General features: G+C 40.1%; 1 protein-coding gene across 4 annotated transcripts in view; it reads right to left on the bottom strand.

The window, feature by feature from the left end:
* The window catches only part of LOC136834728 (uncharacterized), a 415,458-nt gene that overhangs the window by 163,746 nt on the left and 227,808 nt on the right, over positions 1-23,904 (bottom strand). For all 4 annotated transcript variants that reach the window (XM_067097317.1, XM_067097315.1, XM_067097316.1 and 1 more), the window contains exon 2: positions 20,074-20,245. In XM_067097317.1, coding sequence (XP_066953418.1) covers positions 20,074-20,245 — 172 coding nt within the window. The remainder of the gene's footprint in view (positions 1-20,073; positions 20,246-23,904) is intronic.

Raw genomic sequence — 23,904 nt, forward strand, 5'->3', positions numbered from 1 at the left:
CGGGCACAATACACGAAAGGCTTGGTACCTGGTCTTTAATTTTCACCTTTCATGTGGTCGAGCAATAATATAGCAGTACCTAAATTTCCTTCTTCCTCTCTAGATGAAGATGCTATATATATTTACCTATTGTTAATATTGTTTTGTTGACATGTTGTAAACATAATATCATAGAGTTCGTATTCTTTTAGCAATCATTGTATTTCTCTAAATATGTGTAATCTGGTCTGCAGACCATTTACGTTCCATTGTATTATACAGCTATTGAAAATATTTCATTATAACGGTCGACTCTTTTACTCTTTTTTGCATTATCAATTTGGATTTTTCTAATAATTTTCTCACGACATTCATTTGTTTTTCTTTATAATATACTAATGCCCCATCCTCAACGTTAAGCAACCTTTTTCAGGGGGTACTCAAATCTGTGGTTTCTTTTTTCTATATTTCATAAAGTTTCTAATAATGTTTGTTAAGCCATCTTTTGTTATGTTTTTTATTGTTGCACAATGCAATGAAACAATCATTACATCCACAAGAGTTGTCATATATATTTCTTTCTTTATTTATTTTCTCGTTGTACCAATTATTGGTGATGGAGTAATCTCTTCTCCTTTGACATATTCATTGTTGTCTAAGGTACATGGTTGTCTCCACTTCTTCGGTATTTTGGATATCTGTATCCATTGGTTTTACTATTATTTTAGGAGATAATGGTATATTCTTAACTTTTTTTGTTCTTTCTTCATATCTTTTGTTTTTTGTTTTGACTGATGTTTCTCTAACAATTATTGGTTTCTTTGTTTTGGGTGGTGTTCTTTCCAATGGCCTTCTTTATCTTTAATTTCAGTCTATCAGGTCCCTCCTCTGTTATTTAAATTAGTAGCATCCTCCTGTGTTGTTTCTATTTGCATTAATATTTCAAATGAATTGGATAAAATATTATCCATCCCATCTGTACCGGGTTTTCTTTATTCTTTACTGTTTTAGTTTTTTATTTCTAAAGCATTAATTTCTTCCTGAGAATTACTTTTCTGTGCTCCGTTATTTTCTATTTGTATGCATTTTTGTTTCATTATTGGTTTTTTGTTAAAAGAATATGTACGTTTCTTAGACGGATCTTGAATTCCTCTTACTTTCAATTCTAATTTAGCTTCTTTTACAGACATCTGTTCCTTTCTTTTGCAATATTTTCAACTCTGTATTGTATATATAGTACATACATTCTTTGGATCTTGCATGATGGTTTTGCCCACAGTTTATGCACTTTGGTTCACTGCACTTCCATTGTGTGGCATGTTCTTCAGATCCGCAATACGCGCATACAGGTTCATTTCGACAATATTTTTTCCATGTCCATATTTACTGCAATTTCTGACATTGTGCGGCTTTGGGACGTATGGTCTTACTTCTCTAGTTTGGCCTAAAATTTTTATTTTCTGAGGTAGGTCTTGGCCTCAAATTTTATTTTGAGATTTTTAAGACTTGTTTATTCACCTGTTTACTTGGCAGATCATATAGTTCGCAATCCTGTACTTTGGGGTATCTCTTTTCAAGTGAGTCTAACAGTATTTTTTTTCAACTGGCTCGTTATTATTCTCAGGAAGTACAATGGTACCTGAATACTGTTCATAATATCGTGTTTTTTTATTTTTATATTTATGTTATCTATATTTTTATTGTTAAATAATTTTCAGGTTGACTTTTTGTTGTGGCCTCTATAAGCCAAGTCTTTTCTTTTATTTGTCTAAAAGACATTTCAGTCCCGAACACAAGTGTCTGCTCAATAAATAATTTCCCAACTTGAGTGCTGATATTTTCTGGTCAGTTTCTAAGGTTAGAAACCTTGACCAACTGCCACTCCCAAAGAGGGAGTTTCCTTTATACTGGAGCATATGGTTCCAATGTTATTGCATTCTGATTTTGTTTTGACTTTTCTAAAGAAGGGTTGTCAGATGAGGTTCCAATGGTTGTCAACATGGTGACCATGATTGTGCTACCATCAAAGGGTCCAGGGTACTCAAATCCTTAAACTGACTTGTCATAAAGATTGAGGGGAAAAAAAAAAACTGAAAACCTTAAAAAGATATCATCAGCCTTTCATGGAGTTTATTCTTCCACTAATGGCACAAGTGAGAACTGACTCCCAAATGTCCGCTCCCTACCCTACCCCAAAAGGGGATGGCACAATATGATTAGAGTGGCCCAAGTGTAAGCCAAACCCACTTGCTAGGACTGAGAGTATTACAAGAATACAATCATCCCCACCCTAATCATGTTATGGGCAAACCGGATAAAATGCCGAGAGTCCTATCCATAGAACCAGACCCCCCTGGAATCTGTGGTCCAGCCCTAACAAATAGTTCTGCCTTTGAGCTACCAATCTGGTAACTCTCGGGTCTGAACATTATCGGGCAGTTGATGGTCCTGCCACAGTTCTCACTATTTAGCTTCGGATATAAACCCATTCCCAGCTATGATCTCTTTTCCTGTTTATCAGGTCTATTAAATTTTATTAAAGTGGAAAATTCCACAAATTTAATCCAAAATAATATATGATGGTGTATGAGACTCTTGGACTCAAACCCAGAAACAAGTTCCTGGGGTTCAAGAGCCCCCTCACCACATTCAAGGTGGTCTCACATTGCTCACATGCTCCTACACGGGTCTTTAAGGTTGGGGGGTCATGGTTGCTACTCTCACATGCTTCGTGTGGGGCGCAGGTACCGGTGTGGAGGTGTGTGCAGGAGGGGGTTGCGAGAGAGAGGTGTCTGCCTCTGAGAGGTTCGCAGTAATTTGTACGTGGTTGGGAATGCCCACGTCCAAGCTCATTTCGCACTCTCACGTGGAGTGTGAGGGAATACTCGCGCCAATACACACTGGCGGAGCGTGCCGTGTGGGTCCATTAATGGCGTTGGCGACCTGCCGACGAGGGTCGATAAACGCCCGAACGCTTTGTTAGAGCGCCGTAGTTAGTCTGTTAGGGGCATGGGTAAGGTTCATCGGGCCAAGACTCAGTCGCCGTTTGGGTCCGTTAATGGCTTCCGGGAACCACTCCAGGGGTCACCACTGTGAGAGAGGTGCGAAATAATGACCAGAAAGACAAGTACTGCTGGTTTATTGATGAAGCGAGCTGCTTATAAAGTGGGATGCGGACGTCTGCGTACTTCGCAGAGACCGTGGGTACTAAGATTTATAGTTGACCTGAGGTCAAACTAATTCTTTACAAAAATAGGACAGGTTCATACAGAAAACATAGTGATCAATAATGTCTGACACATAAAATAAATAATTCATTACTTGTACGTAAAGCATGATTGTTTAGAAAGACAATAAATATACAATTTACAATTATGGTGATGAATATATATATTCTGATCGACCCTAGGTCAATGTGAAGGCACCGCAGAAAACGGGATGTTCTCTATAGCGAACGCGTTGAGCGGGGACTTTACAATTTTGTTCACAGTTTACACATTTTGGCTCACTACATTTCCATTGTGTGGCATGTTGTCAGTTATATATTATTATCATTAAAAATGTTTAACCAGACTACTGAGCTGACTATCCGCTCTCATAGGGCTGGCCCAAAGGATTTAGATGAAATGACAGGTCTAGGCTAGAAGCCTAGCACTGGGACTAAATAGATCATTTGATATGGTGATGCATGAATGAAAATGAAATTAAACGTTGCACAAAGGTATACACTCTCATACTGGTATACACTCATGCAATAAATACATTTAAACTCATGTTTCCATATATACTCACTAAAAAGGTATATCAAAATTCAAAAAAAATTTTGTAAAATTTTAAAATTTAGTGGTTTTAAAATTCATTAGGTTTTCGTATTTTATTATTTATTTTACTTTTTATATTTTATCAATTAAATCACAGCTCCTCATGAACATTAAAATGGGTATTACTGAGAATGTTGAAGATTCTGATGAAATTTCTTTCATTGTTCTGTTTCCAAAATTTGATAATTGCTGCAGGTTATATTTTGGACATTCACATAATACATGTAGGGATGTTTACATTTGCTCTTGTCACGTGGACTGCTTCTTGAGCTGCTTTATCAGCCTCTTCATTTCCTTTAATCCCTACATGGACAGGAATCCAGCATATTTCAATATTTTTTCCATTATTATACAATTTATGGAGTGGAAACTTAATTTGTTGTACAAAATTATTTTTTTATTATAGCTTTGAATGGCTTCTATGGCGCTTTTGGAGTCGCTATAACTCACAAACTTATTAAATGAGGATGCTATTGCACATAACTCAGCTGTAAATATTGAGGCATTATCTGGTAGACAGAACTGATATGTTTTGTCTTGGGAAACTGCAGCATATCCCACTACATATTGTGACTTAGATCCATCAGTGTATATTGGGTAAAGAGGGCCTTTTGGCATTATATTTCTACTGCATGTTGTCTATGGTGTTCTGGGGTACATGTTCGTCAGATCCACAATAACCACATATAGTTTATTTTGACAGTTTTTCTTCGTGTGTACATATTTATTACAATTTTAACATTGTAGTGACTTTGGAAAATACGGTCTCAGTTCTCTATTTTGGCCCAAAATTTTTATTTTTTGAGGTAGATCTTGACCTTCAAATTTTATTTTTGCAATTCTTAATACTTTATTATTCTGTTTACTTGGTATTATATAAACCTCACAATCTTGGACTTCAGGATATCTCATTTTATGAGAGTACAACAGCATTTTCTTAAGGGGATCAGTATGGTTTCCGACTTTTTTTAACGACAGATTGTTGATATATAGGGGGTTTGTTAAAGGATATTGTGTGGAACTTCTGGGGAAAAAATTTTTGTTCAGTGACCTTAGGTTTTGTGACGCCAGAGCATTTTTCGGCCAAAAATGGCCATTTTCAAAATGCATCTCCTCCTTTGCTTTTTGGTTTTAAGGGATGAGATTTGAACCACGTATAAAACACATATGGACCTTCGATATAAAGCCAGGGATTTTTTATTTTTCAATTATTTTTCGAGATATGAATTTTTATTTTTTTTATGAAATTTTCCCGGAAAAATTACAGAAAAAAATTGCCAAAAATCAGAAACTCAAAATATTAAAAATCCCGGGCTTTGTTTTAATCTACCATGTTTCCTCATGTTATATTTGAAATTTCATTTAGATTGGTCCAATACTAAGGAGGAGATACATTTTAAAGGTGAAAAACTTATGTTTTGAGAAACGGGCCTTCAAAGTTTTAGTTACATAAAAAAGTAAAAGGGACTTCAAAGACTGTGTTACAATTAATTCTATGGTTTTAATTTTTATTTTTGGGTATTAATTAATGCAAAATGATTATAAATAAGAATATTAATTGATTATTTATGTTCCTAAGACACATTCTTATAAATTTTAGGTTCCTGGTCCCCCCCTGTCTGATCTTGCTGCAAGGTATTACTCTAGGGTATCATAGTTGCCTACACTTTTTTATTAGTGTCTCGAATCCATCCCTTGCCAAATGGATCCTGGGAATTACTTTACATTCACAATTAGGGATTCGTGATTCAAGTAATTCATCAAGTCTTGCTTCACTTATTATGATCATTTTATTTTCAGGATCGTCTATAATATCAGCCTCCGAGCCACTGCTTTCTTCTTCTAAAATATCTTTGCCCTTTAGTAGTGACGAACGAATAAAGAGGCTTTTAGGGGTAGATGTGGTTGGTCTCTGGTCAGCAGTGATCGCTGCCTGCGCTGTTTGCTGGGCGACAGTCTCTCTCTCTCTCTCCGTCACTCCATTCCCCTCTATGGCACTAATTTCTTGAATTCTTTCTTCTACTTCTCGCCTGGACTTTTCCACTTGGCTTTTCGGCATTCTAGAAGCATGAAGTGAACTCTTGGACCTTTCAGGCACGGTGAAAAAACAAAAACACCGCAGAAAATACAGAGTTCAGTCAAGGCTAGCGAGCGTGAAAAACGTGTCCTTCTGGCTTGGAAGTTTATAGGCAACTCTCGGCCACAGTCGGCGTCATGGTATGACGTGTGCGTTGTCATGGCTAGGAATAACTAAAAAGGTGCCAAGTAGGATATTATTGACATTATATATTTCATTTCAAAGGAAGTTTTCATAACACACATCGCAAAAACTATACCAGACTAAATCATTTGAGCTACTGGTGTTTTATGGGTATATAGTTATTGTTACATTTGAGGCCATAACTAGAGAAATAAGGCAAATTTTAGCATAATATTTCGTGGACACATTCTTGAACGCTATACGAAGCCATAGAATTTTTTTCAGCAAGTCGAATTTTTTAAAGATTTTTTGGGCTTTTTAGGCGGCCGATCCCCTTAACAGTGCATAAGGAATAATTTGATATAAGCCCCCAGGTTCCGGCGCAAACCCCTCCAGGATCCCGAGCCTCCGAGGCTAGAGCATAGCAGAAAGGTGAGGCAGTACATCACAGCTGATCAGAATCTGGTCAGGTGGAAAAGCCAGTCAAACCTATCCACATGATTCAAAGCGCCGAAGCGATAATAGGGCGGAGGCAACGGGAGGGCCGGGGAAGGCGGAGTCGAGGGAAGTGAGAGAGCGAGCCCTGAGAGTGGTCGGAAATCCGCTCGATCCGGAGAGAGCGAATCAACGAGACACTAGCCAAGTGATGTCAACAGAACCTACCCCAGGAGGGAGTGTGCCCCTCTACTAGGGTAGGCCTGACTGCCTCGGGGTGACCATCGGATGCCCGACGTCACGAGCGCAAGGAGATGACAAACAACTTCAACCTCACACAGGGGAGGAGGGGGGGGGAAGCGGGGGGGAAATCAGGAAGGAAAGAACAGTACTTGAAGGAGAGGGTCAAGAGAAATAACAGGACAGGAGACTGGGGGGACTGTACCCTCCGCTCAACTGTAACCCCGCGAGGTAGAAGGTATCCAGAGGGTACCTACGTACAGGGAGACTCATGACCCACCACAAGTACAATTTTAAAAAGGAACTGTCCTAAACCAAACCACACCACGCTCTCACCCTCCTAGAAGGCCTAGCCTAATAACCGGGAGGAGAGAAGGGAAGGGAGAGGAGAAAAGCAGGGAGAGAAATTCCTGTGTCGAAGGCCAACCGTAACCGACTAAAGAAAGGGAAAGGGTTGAGGAAAGCGTGAAGGAGACTCTCCAGGATAAAATCCTCCTACACCACTAGTGATAGCAGGGGGGGGGGGGAACTGGGGTCTCAAAACTTCAGCAACCCAACCAAGCGGTAGACGGATGGAACAACAGAAACTCCCTCGACCTGACTATCCCCCCTCTCCCTCCTACCCTCTCAAGCGAGACACGGGAGAGCAGGAGGTTAGGTAGAGCAGCTAAAAAAGGAGGTAGCCTAACCCACCAACTAGTGATAAGACTAGGCTGCGACCATTAAATGATATACACATGTTGTCAAAGACAAATAAATAACCATCTAATAATATAAAATGTAAATAAAATGTATAAGCTTGTGCTAGGCGAATAGCCTAACCGAACTAGGCGACAGAATGTAAACAGCCAACAGGCCGTACCTGACGCCACACTCGGAAATAATAATATAATAATATAATTTCGCGACATCAAGCACATACAAGAAATTATTTTTACGTACTCATCAAAAAGGGAGACATCCCGGGGAGAAAAGCAAAAGAGTGGAAACTTTGGATACCCCAAACAATAGCAAGAACCCCAATGAGAGGAGACTCTCAAAAATTAAAAATTAAAGGAGACCCAAAGACACACCCTAAGAAATCTCCACCAGGATGATCCCATGACAGGGAATATAAATACAATTAGTGTAAACGACCGAGAGAAACCCAAACAGAACAAGCTGAATGGGTGTACCTCGAGGTCAACATGGCTGACAAAGGGACTGCTATGTGCAGCGTCAAACAAAAACCACATATAATATTATAAATACGGGCTAAAACAGCCAAACTAATCATAAAACACCACAAGAAGATGGTACTTAACTTGGAGACAGTAAAGCTGCTCGATGCCATGATGAGATAAAGCAGAAATTGCTGGAAAAACACAAGAAAAAGATCTAATAACAGCAGAGATCATGTGCTAGCCTGGAATGAGTTCAGATGGCGCTGGGGTCGCCGTCGGGCGGGCGGGTGAGTGAGGGAGCTGGGTCGGCTCTCCGCTCTTCCGGGGTTTTGTCATTGGGATGTCTTCAGAGTGTGGTTCTGTGGCAGTGATAACTTCACTAATTTTTTACCCATAACATCTATTTTCATTATAGATGATCGATCTGGGGGTAGTAACCCCAGCATTCCTGATAGCATTTTTCTCTGGTATACAGTGGTACCTCGGTCTTCGACCGTACCGAAACTTGACAAAATCGGATTCCGACACGAAATGCCGAGAAAAGTTTGCGCCGGTTCCCGAACAAAAACCGGAATCCGACCCGACGCGATCCGACCCGTCGACGAAACATATGATGTTTGTAAACAAAAGTGTTTTGGTAACGCCGCCGCTAGTTGGCGTTGTTGGTGGTGGCGTTCTTCCCACGCACATTTAAAAGCACTTAAAGCCCACTCACGCTGCCGCTGCTGTTTGAAACAAGAAGTGCAGGCTTGTACAGGTGAATTTTTTTGTCTCCTGCAAAATTCTACATTCTCTCGGAATCATGGGTCCCAAGCCAGCCACAGCTGATAAGCAGAAGAGGAAGACTGTGAGGACTACTATTGAACTGAAGAAGGAGGTAATTGAAAAGTATGAAAGGGGCATTCGTGTGACTGATTTAGCGTTGGAGTATAGGTTACCCAGGTCCACCATCAGCACATTTTTAAAGAACAAAGAAGCCATTAAGAGTGCTAGTGTTGCTAGGGGGTTATGAGTTTGACGAAGCAGAGGCCCCCATAATAGAGGAAATTGAGAAACTGTTATTAGTTTGGGTCAATGAAAAACAGCTTTGGGGATAGCGTATCTGAGGCCATGATTTGTGCGAAGGCCAAAAGTTTGCACACTGACTTGATAAAAAGTACACCAGGTTCGAGTACAGATCATGAGTTTATGGCCAGTCGTGGATGGTTTGATAGGTTTAAGAAAAGAAGTGGCATCCACAGTGTTCTTAGGCATGGGAGGCAGCTTGAGTGCTGATAAGAAAGCTGCAGAAAAGTACGTGACTGAATTCCAGCAGTACGTGGATGAGAATGGTTTCGTATCAAACCAAGTGTTCAATTGTGATGAGACAGGCCTCTTTTGGAAGAAAATGCCAAAGAGGACCTATATTACAAAAAGAGGAGAAGAAATTGCCTGGCCATAAACCCATGAAGGATAGGTTAACTCTACTGTTGTGTGCAAACGCTAGTTTTAAGATCAAGCCTCTGCTAGTGTATCACCTGAAACCCCAGAGTTTTTAAGAAACATAAAATTCTTAAAAATAAGCTGAATGTAATGTGGAAATCAAATGCTAAGGCCTGGGTAACTAGGCAAATCTTTCGAGAGTGGGTTTCTGAAGTGTGTGCCCCACTATCAAGGAATACCTCGAAGAGAAAGGTTTGCCACTGAAAGCACTCCTCGTCATGGACAATGCCCTGCCCACCCCCGACATGGAATATGAGCTGGCTGACGAGTTCAGCTGGCTTAAGGTCAGTCAAGTTTTTGCCACCCAGAACTACCTCACTACTCCAGCCCATGGACCAGCAGATCATTGCAAACTTCAAAAGCTGTACACCAAGGCACTCTTCCAAAGGTGTTTTGAAGTCACCAATGAAACCAGCCTAACACTTACTGAATTTTGAAGGAACATTTCCACATCCTCAGTTGTGTTAGGCTGATAAATAAAGCATGGGCCGAAGTTTCTAAGAGGACCCTTACAGCAGGCTGGAGAAACCTTTGGCCTGATGGGGCTCCTCTTAGGGACTTCGAGGGTTTTGATGACCCAAGTCAGCTTGGAGATGACCCTGAAGCTGAACCCCTTCCTCTGCCTGACGCTGATGTTGAGGAAATTGTTTCTGTGGCCAAGTCCATGGGCTTGGAGGTGAGTTCTGATGATGTAGAGGAGCTGGTGGCAGAACACAACACGGAGCTGACAACAGAGGAACTCCAGGAACTTCACAAGGAGCAGCAGAAGGTTTTGGCTGAGGAGGTGTCTGAAGAGGAGGAGAGCAAGGAGGTGCCTACTACAGGCACTAAAGAAATCAAGGAGATGCTGATGCACTGGGAGAAATTCCAGGAATTCTTCGAGAAGCATCACCATGACAAGGCTGTAGTGAACCGGGCTATTGACTATGTTGACGACAACTTAGTCAATGTGTACAGGAAACACCTGAAAAAACGTCAACAGCAGACGACCCTGTACAGGTTTTTCTAAAGAAGAAAACCAGCCCGGTCCCAGTGCCAAAAACAGAGAAAAGAGGAATCTCCTGAAGAGCAGCAATCAGACTGTATGGAAGGAGATTCCCTTCCAACCAGTGATGCTCTCTCCATACCTCCTCTCCACATCCATCTCCACAGATCCAGATCCTCATCAATGCCAAGGTATGGGCCCTACTGTCGTGGTTAAAAACTTTTATTAGTGTTTATAAATGACCTAGAGATACAGTACAGTGAATATTTATTCATGCAAGTTAAAGCAATGAAAGGTGCCATAAATACAGTACACATTGAGTTACTAACAGTACATTTCAATTTGTGTTTAATCCACAGGTTACTGTACAGTACTGCACTCCATTGAATGAATCTCCCAAAGCCGTTGAGTCTGGGCTGTTCATGAGTGTCAAGGTATGGGCCATGCCGTATTAGTTGTTAAAACCTTTTTAATGTTTATAAATGACCTAAAGATGCTTGTAAGATTAAGGCTTTTGTGTATTATTACAGCTCATAACAGGAAATGATGTTTCTACATGTTATTTTGTGTTTAATCCACAGATTACTGTGCAGTAATTGAGTGAAGTTCCTGGAGGAGTTCAGTTCTTGTGTGGGGGGGCAACTGTTCATATTCATCAACGTCAAGGTATGGATAAAGCTGTAGCCTACTGGTTGTGAAAAAGTTTTTAATTTGATTATAAGTGACCTGGAAATGCTTGTACTGTAAGATTAAGGATTCTTTTGTAGATTAGCCTACAGCTCAAACCATTTTTACATTTGATTTTGTGTTTATTCCACAGGTTTACTCTTCGTTGAATGAAAGTCCTGGAGGAGTTCAGTGCTTGTGTGAGGGGCAACTGTACATATTCATCAACGTCAAGGTATGGATAAAGCTGTAGCCTACTGGTTGTGAAAAAGTTTTTGTGATTATAAGTGACCTGGAAATGCTTGTGCATACAGTAAGATTAAGGGTTTTTTTGTAAATTAGCCTACAGCTCAAACCATTTCTACATTTGATTTTGTGTTTATTCCACAGGTTTACACTTCTGTTGAAGTGCAAGTCCTGAGAGGAGCAGCTGTGTAACATAGAGTGTACAGTACAGTAAATTTAAGTGTAGCAGTAGAACGTGTACAGTAAATGGTGTACAGTAATTTCAATTTAGGTGTAGCATTAGAACGTGTACATTTCAATTTAGGTGTAAGGTATACAGTCCATAGTCAGTAGCAACGTACGTACAGTATTAAGTAGTGTTAAGTATACAGTAGTATTAAGTCTTATGTTTGTGCTAGTATTAAGGATTCCTTTTGTAGACTAGTTTTAGTAATCATTAAGTACATACAGTGCAATAATAAAATGAAAAATTAGTTAATTTCTGGTTTTCTTGTTTATCCCTTTAACATTGCATAGTAACAGGTACACGACGGCGGTAGGCCTCTTAAGGCTTACTTCCTCTCTCCCTCAAAACTCCATATTTTTACCAGTTTAATATTGCATAGTAATGGGTACACGGAGGTGGTAGGCCTCTTAAGATTTTGTGTTGTCTATGTTGGGTTACTGTACAGTAACTTCCTCTCTCCCTCAAAACTCCATTTTTTTACCCGTTTAATACTGCATAATACGTGTCGGGTACACGGAGGTGGTAGGCCTCTTTAAGATTTCTACTACGGTACATAGAGAAAAACAAAGCATCGGAGGCTGTCCACTGCTGCCAGGTGTATGATGAAGCAAAACATTGCTGGCTGTCTACTGTACGTACAGTGCTGTACATTCAGACATTTGGATACACATACTGTACATATGTAACAATAATTGATGACGAAAATTTAGTACATACAGTATGGTATTACATACATACACTAATTTGGAAACAAGTGTAACTGCAGCGTACATAGGCTACAGTCTCATGTTGGTTTTATTTTTTTTTTTTTAGACAGGCGCACGTTTGCATTTCTGTAGCGAATGCAATGTTTACATGTGCTGTTCGTTAGTGAATGCCTTAAGGTTCTCGGTAAAGAAGAGCTTAGCCTGAGGTTAACTCAGAGATTCTGCTTACATACAAGGAACAGTCTCATGCTCGATTTTTTTTTTTTTTTAGACAGAGGCACACTTGCGCATTTCTGTAGCGAATGCAATGTTTACGTGTGCTGTTCGTTAGTGAATGCTGTAAGGTTCTCGGTAAAGAAGAGCTTAGCCTGAGGTTAACTCGGAGATTCTGCTTACAAGGAATAGTCTCATGCTCGATTTTTTTTTAGACAGAGGCGCACTTGTGCATTTCTGTAGCGAATGCAGTGTTTACGTGTGCTGTCCGTTAGTGAATGCCGTAAGATTCTCGGTAAAGAAGGGGTTAGCCTAAGGTTAACTCGGGGATTCTGCTTACAAGGATATTTTATTGAAAAATACATGTTAGGGTATCATAACATTTATTGAAAGATGTTTTGCAGTGATTTTATACATTACAGTAGACTCTGAATGGAATTTACCATAAATTAATACAATCCTGAACGTACACAATGTTTATGTAATTACAGTAGCCAAGGATACGCCACCAGGACGGCGCCCTGGTTTGTTTACATTCGCGCTTGCCCAAGCTGCCGATGCCGACGTAACTTAAGGTTTTTCTTAATTTTTATAACAGACTCTACAGTACATTCGGCTTATTTTTATATATTATTAATTTAATGTAATGACCAGGCTTGTTTTTCATTGTATTTATCATTAACAACAGTTTTTGTGCGTACCCGTTACAGTACAGTACTGTACATTCTGGAGTGCATATGGGCTGCCTAGCCTAGCCTAGCGTGCAGCGCTCGGTCTACCACTGGTAGGCCAATTTTTTTGATACAGTATGCATTTAAAACTGTAAGAAGACTTCTAATAAGGTAAGTTATGTAACTCTGAACTTATTTAATTGTAATGTGTGTAGTGTTTTGTATAAAAAGACAAGGTTGGAGTAGTGACTGGTGGTCAGGAACGGATTAATCCATTTTCAGTTATTTCTTATGGTCGAAATTGATTCGGAATTCGACAAAATCGAATCTCGACATTCCTTCTAGAACAGATTAGCGTCGGAAACCGAGGTACCACTGTATTTAGCAATATTTATACCTAGAAATTCGTGTTAGTAAGAAATTTCACCGGGTGACACAGGGACGAGCTCAGAAAAATTAAATATCGTTAAAAATTTTAATACACTTTAAAAAAGAGATGATAGCAGAAATATCTGCTTCATCTCCCAAAATATCAGACAGGGATTTACCCTGAAAATATCTCTCTCTTTAGTTAAAATATCTGGGGCAGACCACCAGAATGTGCTCCACTGTTAGTGTCTCATCACAGTAAGCACACTCTGGAGGGCTGCTTCCTTCTAAAATAAACTGATGGGTCAGACGAGTGTGCCCAATCCTTAATCTCGTTAAAATAACCTCTGTTCGTCTGTCAAGCTGGAATGACGAAGACCACGGTAGTATATTATCCCTAATATTTCTATACTTCTTATTATTGGCAAGAAGAGAAGTCCACCTTTCTTGCCATTTACTTAAAACATAAGATCTAATGGGACCTTTTAGGTCTGTATGAGGCACTTTTCTGAAACAGGTTTCTGATAAAATACTTGCAGCTTTCGCTTCCCTGTCTACCATCTCGTTTCCGCGAATCCCCACGTGAGAAGGGACCCAACAGAAAGGGACGATTTACGTCTACAATATATACGAAAAAGCCACTCCTGAACTTTTTGAATTAATGGATGGAAGCTATTAATTTTTTTAATAGCTTCTAAGGTGCTTCTAGAGTCTGAGTATATGACAAAATTAGAGTCACTACTTTGAAAAACTAAATCTAGGGCAGACACTACGGCTGTTAATTCGGCACTAAATATTGATGCAGAGTCAGGTAATTTAGCTGTGTACGCTGTATCACCAAGGATAACAGCGCAACCAACACCACTATCTGACTTAGACCCATCTGTATAAATTTTTGTAAAATTAGTATGGGTAACATCGTGCTCTAAGAATTTTCCCCTAATCTCTTCTACAGTGCAGTCCTTTTTGTTAAACAGTTTCTTACATATTGGTGTTTCTGGGATAAGCAATGGAGGATTTACAGGATATTCTACTTCCAGGACTTTCTGGGATTTAAGGTGATTGTTCCTAACATCCTCATTCAGTCAAATTTGGAATGGTTTAGAAGCTCTTGTACCAGAAAAAACTTCGAGAGTCTGTTTCCTATAGTGCTTGAAAGGAGGGATTTTTGGGAGCACTTTTCATTCTAGCCATGTATCACAACCCTAGCTCTTGCCTTCTTAGATCAAGGGGTAAATGATCTGTGTCGACATAAATGCTTTCAACAGGCGAAGTTCTAAAAGCCCCTCAGCATATTCTCAACCCCATGTTGTGTACAACATCCAGTTCCTTTAGCTTGGTTTTACAGGCCGAGTAATAAATCTGACAGCCATAGTCTAGCTTAGATTGACACAGAGTCATATAGCCTCAGAAGGGATTTCTTATCAGCCCCCCAACTAAATCCACAAACAACCTTTAAAATATTCATAGATTGTTTAACATTAAACTTTAGGGCATTTATGTGGCTAGCCCATGTTAATTTATGGTCAATAGTCATCCCCAGAAATTTAACTTCACTCTCGTAAGGAAGGATGGACCCTTTTAAACTAAGTGTGGCAACCTCTTCCACACGCCGGCACCTGGTGAATCTTACTGCAACTGTTTTGGAAGAGGAGAATTTGAAACCATTCTCATCAGCCCACTTAGTAATAGCCTTAATAGACCTTTGCAAATGTTTACATACAGACAAGGAATCATTTCCTGTGCAGTATATTGCAAGATCATCGACAAAAAGCGAGCATTTAACAGGGGGCAAGATTTTTTCAATCACACTATTTATTGCCACTGAAAAAAGCGTTACACTTAAAACGCTTCCTTGGGGAACTCCTTCCTCCTGCATAAAAGGTTGGGAGAAGGAGTTTCCCACTCTTACCTTAAAAAGTCTGTCTGATAAAAAGGAATATATAAACCTGATCATTCTTCCACATATGCCCATCTTGTGCAATTGTTTCATGATGCCAATTCTCCAGGTAGTGTCATATGCTTTCTCCAAGTCAAAAAATATTCCAACGGTCTGACACTGCTTGGCGAATCCGTGCTGGATTTGGTTGGTCAGCCTCAGCAGGGGATCAAGGGTGGAGCGGTTTTTTCTGAAACCAAATTGAAATTGCGATAGTAATCCTTTGGTCTCCAGGTGCCAAACTAGTCTAGTATTTATCATTTTCTCCATCAGCTTACATACACAACTGGTAAGAGCTATTGGTCTATAGCTGGTGGCTTGGGAAGCATCTTTATTAGGCTTTTTAATAGGGACAATTATGGATATTTTCCAGTCCTTGGGTAAAATTCCAGTTTCCCATATTTTGTTTAGTATCTTCAGTAAATATTTTTTGGCATCATCTGGGAGGTGTTTCAGCATTTCATATATGATTGTATCCTCACCTGGAGCTGTGGATTCACTTGAGGAGAGCGCCTCACGAAGTTCTCTTAGGGAAAATTTGTAGTTGTATGGTTCAGATTTTCCCGAATCAAACTTCAGACACATTTCAGAATTCCTAATTCTTTGAAATTCTGGAGAATAATTGTTAGGGCTGGAAACTTTAGAAAAGTGCTTTCCTAGCTCATTGGCAACTTCAGTGGGCTCTGTGATTAGAGTCATTTACTTTTAAAGAGGGCAATGGTGACGCTACAAATTTTCCACTCAGTTTCCTTATTTTGCGCCACACCACTCTTAGTGGGGTCTTGGAGTTTATTCCATTAATATTGTAAAGCCAACATTCTCTTTTGGCTTTCTTATAAAAGCACCGCTGCTTGGCTAAAGCACGTTTGTAGATTAATTTAGACTGAGGGGAGCCACTAGTTTTGTAACGTCTGTAGCATTTCCTAGTCACTTTTCTCAGAATACCACGTCTTATTCCACCAGGGAACTGCAGGTCTACGAGGTTTGCCTTTTGTTTTTGGAATCGAGCTTTCAGCACTCTTCAAAGTAGATTCAATAAAGTAATCATAGGCATCTAGATGAGAATGAAAGGACTCAAACTCCCTATCTAGATTGACACCCTTACTGAATTTATCCCAGTCTGCGTCCTCTACCTTCCACTTAGGTAAAACTTCAGATGGTGCATTCAGAGCATATTTCAAATGGATCGGGTAGTGATCACTTCCATTTAAATCTTCATTAACAGACCAATTAAAATCAAGGTGGATACTAGTTGAAGAAATACTAAGGTCCAGTGCAGAGAAATGATTATCGTGAATGTTGTGGAAAGTCATTGACCCATTATTATACAGGGTAACATCATTCCTGTCAATAAGGTCTTCGATTAATTTCCCTTTACTATCTAAAAACCGACTTCCCCAAAGGGGGTTGTGGGCAATAAAATCACCTAGCAGAAGTAAAGGAGCTGGAAGTTGGTCAATTAACGACTGAATATCTCCAATGTTAAAAGCAAGGTCTGGTGGAAGGTATAAGGAGCAGATTGTTATCCTCTTTTCCAAAATGACTGAAATAGCAACAGCTTGTAGTGTTGTATTTAATTGTATTGTGGAGTGCTGTAGAGATTTATTAATAATAATTGCAGCACCTACACATGGGCATGATCACCAGTTGGGGGATATGCTTTAAATATTGAATAATTTAGTCCAGGATTATAAGCAGAGTTGCCTAACATTGTTTCCTGTAGGCATATAATCCCTGCATTGAATTCATGCATTAAAACTTTAAGGTCTTCTGTACGGGCTCTGAGACCTTTACAGTTCCACTGAAGAATATCGAGCAAGAATGCTAAGGTGGTAAAATGTGCTACTTCCCACTCCTTGGAGGGGAAGTACTGTTCCTAGGGTGGAGTGGGAAATTCTCCTTTATAAGAGATTGTTTTCTTAATCCCTTTTCATCTGAATTGGTGTTCAGGGTCTTTGGTTGATCTTCATATTTTTTATTATGAACCTGATGTTCAGAATTACTACTGTGGTTCTGTGCACCACTAATCCTATTTGTCTTAGGGTGGCAAGACTGAACTGAACTCAGTTGTTTTTGTTCTGAAACTACTTTTGGAACCACCTTTCTAGGAGGAGAGATCTCTTCCAAAACACTGAACCCATTTGAAGTTTTTATTATAAAATTATCATTATTTGGGGAACTATTTCTTGTGCGTTTCTTGGTAGTTGCAACTGTAGTTTTATTATTATTTTTGTTTGTGGCTGTGGCGATTGATGGCTCTGAACTAGCTCTATCTAATTGGGATTGTTCCTTTAGCTTATTTTTGTTTGAAGTATTTTCAGAATATTTTCCTGAATTATTGGTTGATTTTGGCACCCTTATTTTTGGAGATGAATCGACAGCTGTGGATGTGGTGGAAGATAAATTTTCTGTGCTTTTGGAAGTACAATTTTTGGTATTGGACTCAAAAGCACTTGCCGACTAAAAGTTTCTGACCAGTTTGGAGATTTTCATTATTATTTACAGTTCGAGAAATAGCAGGTTTGTGATATCTACTATCAGACACAGTTATTGGTGGCCTTACATTGTTGGAAGTTTTCATAAGTTTTATTACAGAAGCATACGTAGTGTTGGCACTTTTGTTTGCCCCCATTACCGTGTGCTTTGCTTCACTAATGCTGATATGTTCATTATCAGCCACTGCCAACACTTCTTGTTCAAATTTATATCTGGGACAAGCCCTAGAATTTGGAGTGTGATCACCCTTACAAAGAAAACAGTATCGGGCTGCTTAGCAATCATCAAAATTATCGTGCTCTGCAGAGCACACAGGACATCTTTTATTGTTATCGCAAGAGTTTTGAATGTGGCCATATTCAAAGCATTTGCGACACTGTTTAGGATTTCTTTTATATTTTTTAACCTGCATCCTCTCATGGCCAACAATGATGGTATCAGGTAGGTAACTGGAGGAGAAGGTTAAAAGGATAGCTGCATCCCCACCCAGTTTTTTAACACGAGATACACAAGGAGGGCATCGATGGAGAATCATCTCCTCTTTAAAAACATGCAAGTCTTTTGAGTAAACTACTCCTTTCAGTGTGTTAAAGAATCTGTGAGATGAAATACATTCAATATTTCCACTTTCAGGAGGTTTAAAATTTGATGGCAGAACCGCTTGTCTCATTACACACTTTTATTAGAAGGTTCTTTCCATACCGTTTCAAATTTCCAATGGGAATGGAACCAACCTTGCTCTCAATGCAGTCAGCAGCTTTTATCAAATTTTTCCCTCCCTCCTTGTAGATAGCAACATGCCATAAAGGGGGAGGAAGAGCTCTGGTACATGGGACTGGTCCATGTTCTTCAGCCTTTGGAATAAAGTCAAATGGCTCATCATTCAAGTTTTTCACTGAAAACACTTTCGTGCTGAGAACTGAGTCATTTAGAATGTGGCCATGGAGTCTTTGTTGTGCCTCACTAGCTTCCAAAGGAGAGGAAAATTTAACAAAAGCACAAAATGACTGCTTATCTTTATCTAGAATTAATTTAATTCTTTTCACTTTGCCAAATTGTTTTACTACAATGTATAAACATTCGTAATCTAATGACAAGCTTACATTAGTGCAATAAAGGACCCTATTATTTGAATCAAATCCACCAGATTTACTAACACCCCAGTGTCTCAGTGTTTGGTTCTGTCCAAAAGCCAAGATAGTATCCATGTTCATGCCAGAAGTTGTTCCCAGTGCCGTTAAGTCTTCTGATCCAGGGGAGGGAGAACTAATAGCCAAGTCCATAAATTTAAACCAGTCCACATGCAAAGGTCCAAAAGTGCACACCCGACACCCAAGAGCCCCGCACAGACCCCAACAGCATATCAAAAAGGGCAAACTGGGCAGCTCTACTGCCCAGCTTCCCCACCCCAACACACTCCCAAAGCCTGCGAAGAGACCCCAAGATGCCAAGCATGCACACATCAGACCACCACACACAAACTGGTTCATCCACCCACCCAAAACTGCTTGGTTATATCAAGAAAGTATTGTGGATCAGTCAGGTATTCGCATTCTCCACCAATGGCACAAGTGAGAGTTGACTCCCAACAGTCCACCCCATACCCTACCCTTTCGGGATAGCACCAATACATTTGCAGTGGCCCAGGTATAAGCCTATCTGCCTGCTGGGAGTTCTGCCCCCCTAATGGGGACTGACTCCCCACTCCATACGTACTGGTGGGCTTCCGCACAAAAGCCAGGAGTCCCACCTCCAAAAACCAGCCCCCCCTGGTTCTGATGGGCTGATCCCCAGAGATGGTTCTGCCCCCCAAGGTAGCAATGGGAAAATCCTATCACTATCTCTTAGGTCCAAACCATATCGGGTGGCGACTCAACCACCACAACTCCCACAATTAGCTTCAAATGCAAACCCCTTCCAAAAAAACGACCCCTTCTCAGATTCAACAAAGCAGTAAAATTTTTCGAATGTGGAAATGTCCAAGCCATTTAAACCTAAACTACGTAAGATGATTCATCAGGACCCGGGCCCAAAGGCCAGGGTCCCTTAGCCCCTCACCTCGTCAAGGCGTCCTACTCGAGGGGACAACTGACGGTGGACTAGAGTGGCTGTGACTCTTGTCACATACTTGAGTAAGCCAGACCTGACTGGAAAAGAACTTCTGACTGACTAATTCTACAATAAAAACTTACCAAGTGATTTTTATTGAAATTACTAGAAAATAACATGCCCTACCTCATAACCATCTGGTCATTTTCTTCTGCTGAACTGTCTATTCCCTTTTGTTCATTTTCACAGTTTTCATCATAAAGGCTTATCTTGGTCTTCAGATCTATAATCTCCTTCAGAATTTCCTTCTTCTCAGTAACCAGTGATTCAATATCATTGTTCTCCAATACTTTAATTTCTGCAAATAAATATTCTGATTAATACATGTAACAATCAATCACATTGAGTAATGTGAAAATTTCATCATCATCATTTTATATTAGCTTTTCCCTTAACAGGGCTAAGATATAAACAATGAATTCTCTCCACTCTCTCTGTCATGAAAAGAAAATAATTACTATCCACACACACCCATTGCTTTAACTCAGCATAACCGTATGTTGCATGGGAACCTCAAGTCAGTTCATTCCACTTAAATAAAATGCAATAAATGACAAACTAGTTGACTGAAAATTTATGCACTCATTCAGCTATGACTTAGCTCAGCTCTTGGGCTGAATATTTCAGACTGGTATATACCAGTAATCCTGTTTGCATATCAGTGGGTACAGCAGTTGAGCATTGAATTTTCACCATTCCGAGCTAATGTACAGGACTGTGAGGATTGATGTAGGTTCTCTAGGAATTATGGACTGAAGACTATGAGGATGAAGTGTGCAATACCTACCAGTACATAATGGGGATGGCAAATCACTTGAAAGAGACCTGTTGACTGGTCAGAGAGGGTTTCCATGAAGAAGATTATTATTATTAAAAAAGTTTAACCAGAACACTGAGCTGACTAACAGCTCTCATAGGGCTGGCCCAAAGGATCTGAATGAAATGACAGGTCTAGGCTAGAAGCCTAGCACTGGGACCAAATAGGTCACTCGTTAATGATGAATGAATGAAAATGAAATTAAAAGTTGCACAAAGGTATACACTCTCATACTGGTACACACTCTCACAATAAATACATTTATACTCATGTTTCCATATATACTCACTAAAAATGTATATTAAAATTCAAAATAAATTAAGTAAAATTATTAAGTAAAATTTTTAAATTTAGTTATTTTAAAATTCATTAGGTTTCCATATATTTATCATTTGCTTTTTATATTTTATCAATTAAATCACAGCTACTCATGAACATTAAAATGGGTTTTACTGAAAATGTTGAAGATTCCGACAAAATTTCTTTTATTGATCCATTTCCAAAACCTGATAATCGCTGCAGGTTATATTTTGGACATTCACACAATAATGTTTCACAGTTATCAACACTTTGCAATCTGGGCATTTGGGAGGAGGGCCACATGGACTGTTCATTAAGTGTTCATGTGTCAAACGAGTATGGCCTATTCGAAGACGTGTCAGAATTACTTGTGTGTGTCCCTCTCTCTGATATGACGAACTCATTTTCCAACACTGGATTTTATCTGTTTTAATTTATTATTTTCAAGTTCTTCATTCCGTACATTTTGCCATTTACTTACAATGATTGTTTTTATATATCTTATATAGTCACTAATAGGGATGTCTACATTTGCTCTTGTCATGTGGACCGCTTCTTTAGCTGCTTTATCAGTCTCTTCATTTCCTTTAATCCCTACATGGGCAGGGATCCAACATATTTCTATATTTTTTCCATTATTATACAATTTATGGAGTGAAAACTTAATTTTTTGTACATTATTTTTTTTATTATAGCTATAAATCACAAATTATTACATTAGGCTTTTCTGAGCTCGTCCCTGTGTCACCCGGTGAAATTCCTTACTAGCACGAATTTCTAGGTATAAATATTGCTAAATATACCAGAGAAAAAGCTATCAGGAATGCTGGGGTTACTACCCCAGATCGAGCATCTATAATGAAAATAGACGTCAGTATGGGCAAGGGTGAGTGAAGTCATCACTACCACAGAACCACACTCTGAAGACATCCCAATGACAAAACCCGGAAGAGCGGAGAGCCGACCCAGCTCCCGCACTCATTTTTATTTACCGCCAAAAGTGGACATTTCCCAGCGCCATCTGAACTTATTCCATTCTAGCACGTGATCTCTACGATTGTTGCTTTTTTTCTGCTTGTGCTTTTCCCAGCATTTATTTTGCTTTTGCATCATGGCATCGAGCAGCTTTACTGTCTCCAAGTTAAGTACCATCTTCTTGTGGGGTTTTATGATTAGTTTGGCTGTTTAAGCCCGTATATATAAATTATACGTGGTTTTGTTTGGGCGCTGTTATAGGCCCTCTTGTCAGCCAACCGACCTCGAGGTACACCCATTCAGCTTGTTCTGTTTGGGTTTCTCTTGGTCGTTTACACTAATTATCTTTAAATTCCCCGTTTGGGATCATCCTGGTGGCGTTCTCTTAGGTGTGTCTTTGGGTCTCCTTTAATATTATTCTTTGTGAGTTTCCTCTCATAGGGGTTCTTGCTATTGTTTAGGGTATCCGAAGATTCCACTCGTTTAGTTTTCTCCCCAGGATGTCTCCCTTTTTGGACAGTGCGTTGAATTTTTCATTGTATGTGCTTGATGACGCGAAATTATTTTAATTATATCCGAGAAGAAACGTCAGGTGCGGCCTGTTGGCTGTTTACATTCTGTCGCTCGTTCGGTTAGGCTATACGCCTAGCACAAGCTTATATTTTTTTATATTTATTTGATGGTTATTTATTTGCTTTTTGGTTAACATATTTATATCATTTATGGGGATGCTAGCCTAGTCCTATCACTAGTTTGTGGATTAGGCTACCTCTTTATTTAGCTGTTTACCTAACCTCCTGCTCTCCCGTGTCATCGCTTGAGGGGGTAGGAGGGGGATAGTCAGGTCGAGGGAGTTTCTGTTGTTGTTCCATCCGCCTACCGCTTGTTTGGGTTCCTGAAGTTTGAAGTGTCCCATTTTCCCCCCCTTCTATCACTAGTGGGGAGGAGGATTTTATTTGGAGAGTCTCCTTCACGCTTCCCACAACCTTTTCCCTTACTCTAGTCGGTTACGGTTGGCCTTCGACACAGGAATTTCTCTCCCTGTTTTTACTCTCCTTCCTTCTCTCCTCCTTGTTATCTAGGCTATGCCTTCTAGGAGGGTGAGAGCGTGGTGTGGTTTGGTTTAGTGCTGTTCCCTATCCTTCCCCTGTACTTGTGGTGGGTCATGAGACTCCTGTACTTAGGTAACCCTCTGGATACCTTCTACCTTGGTGGGGTTACAGTTGAGCGGAGGGTACAGTCCCCAGTCTCCTGTTCTTATTATTTCTCTTGACCCTCTCCTTCAAGTACTGCCCTTTCCTTCCTCCTTTTCCCCCCCTCCCCTGACTGAGGTTCAAGTTGTTTGTCATCTCCTTAGACTCGAGACGCCGGGCTTCCGATGGTCACCCCGAGGTAGACAGGCCTACCCTAGTAGAGGGGCACGCTCCCTCCTGGGGTCGGTTCTGATGGCAATTACTTGGCTAGTGTCTCGTTGATTTGCTCTCTCCGGATCGAGCGGATTTCCGACCACTCTCAGGGCTCATTCTCTCACTTCTCTCTGCTCCGCCATCCCCGGCCCTCCCGTTGCCCCCGCCCTGCTATCACTTCGGCGTTTTGAGTCATAATGGATGGGTTTGATTTGGCTTTTCCACCTGACCATGTTATGATCAGCTGTGATGTACTGCCTCGCCTTTCTGCTGTGCTCTAGCTTCGGAGGCTCTGGATCCCGGAGGGGTTTGTGCCAGAACCCGGGGGCTTATGATGTATTATTCTTTAATGTGTTGTTAACCAAATATTTGTGCCATCGCTTTATCTATCATACTGGATTATCCCGTGGCCTCATGTTATTGTAGCCAGTTTGGATTCCAAAATTTTGATTAGTTTAA

Source organism: Macrobrachium rosenbergii, chromosome 54 (genome assembly GCF_040412425.1).
Source record: "Macrobrachium rosenbergii isolate ZJJX-2024 chromosome 54, ASM4041242v1, whole genome shotgun sequence".
NCBI classification, from domain to species: domain Eukaryota; kingdom Metazoa; phylum Arthropoda; class Malacostraca; order Decapoda; family Palaemonidae; genus Macrobrachium; species Macrobrachium rosenbergii.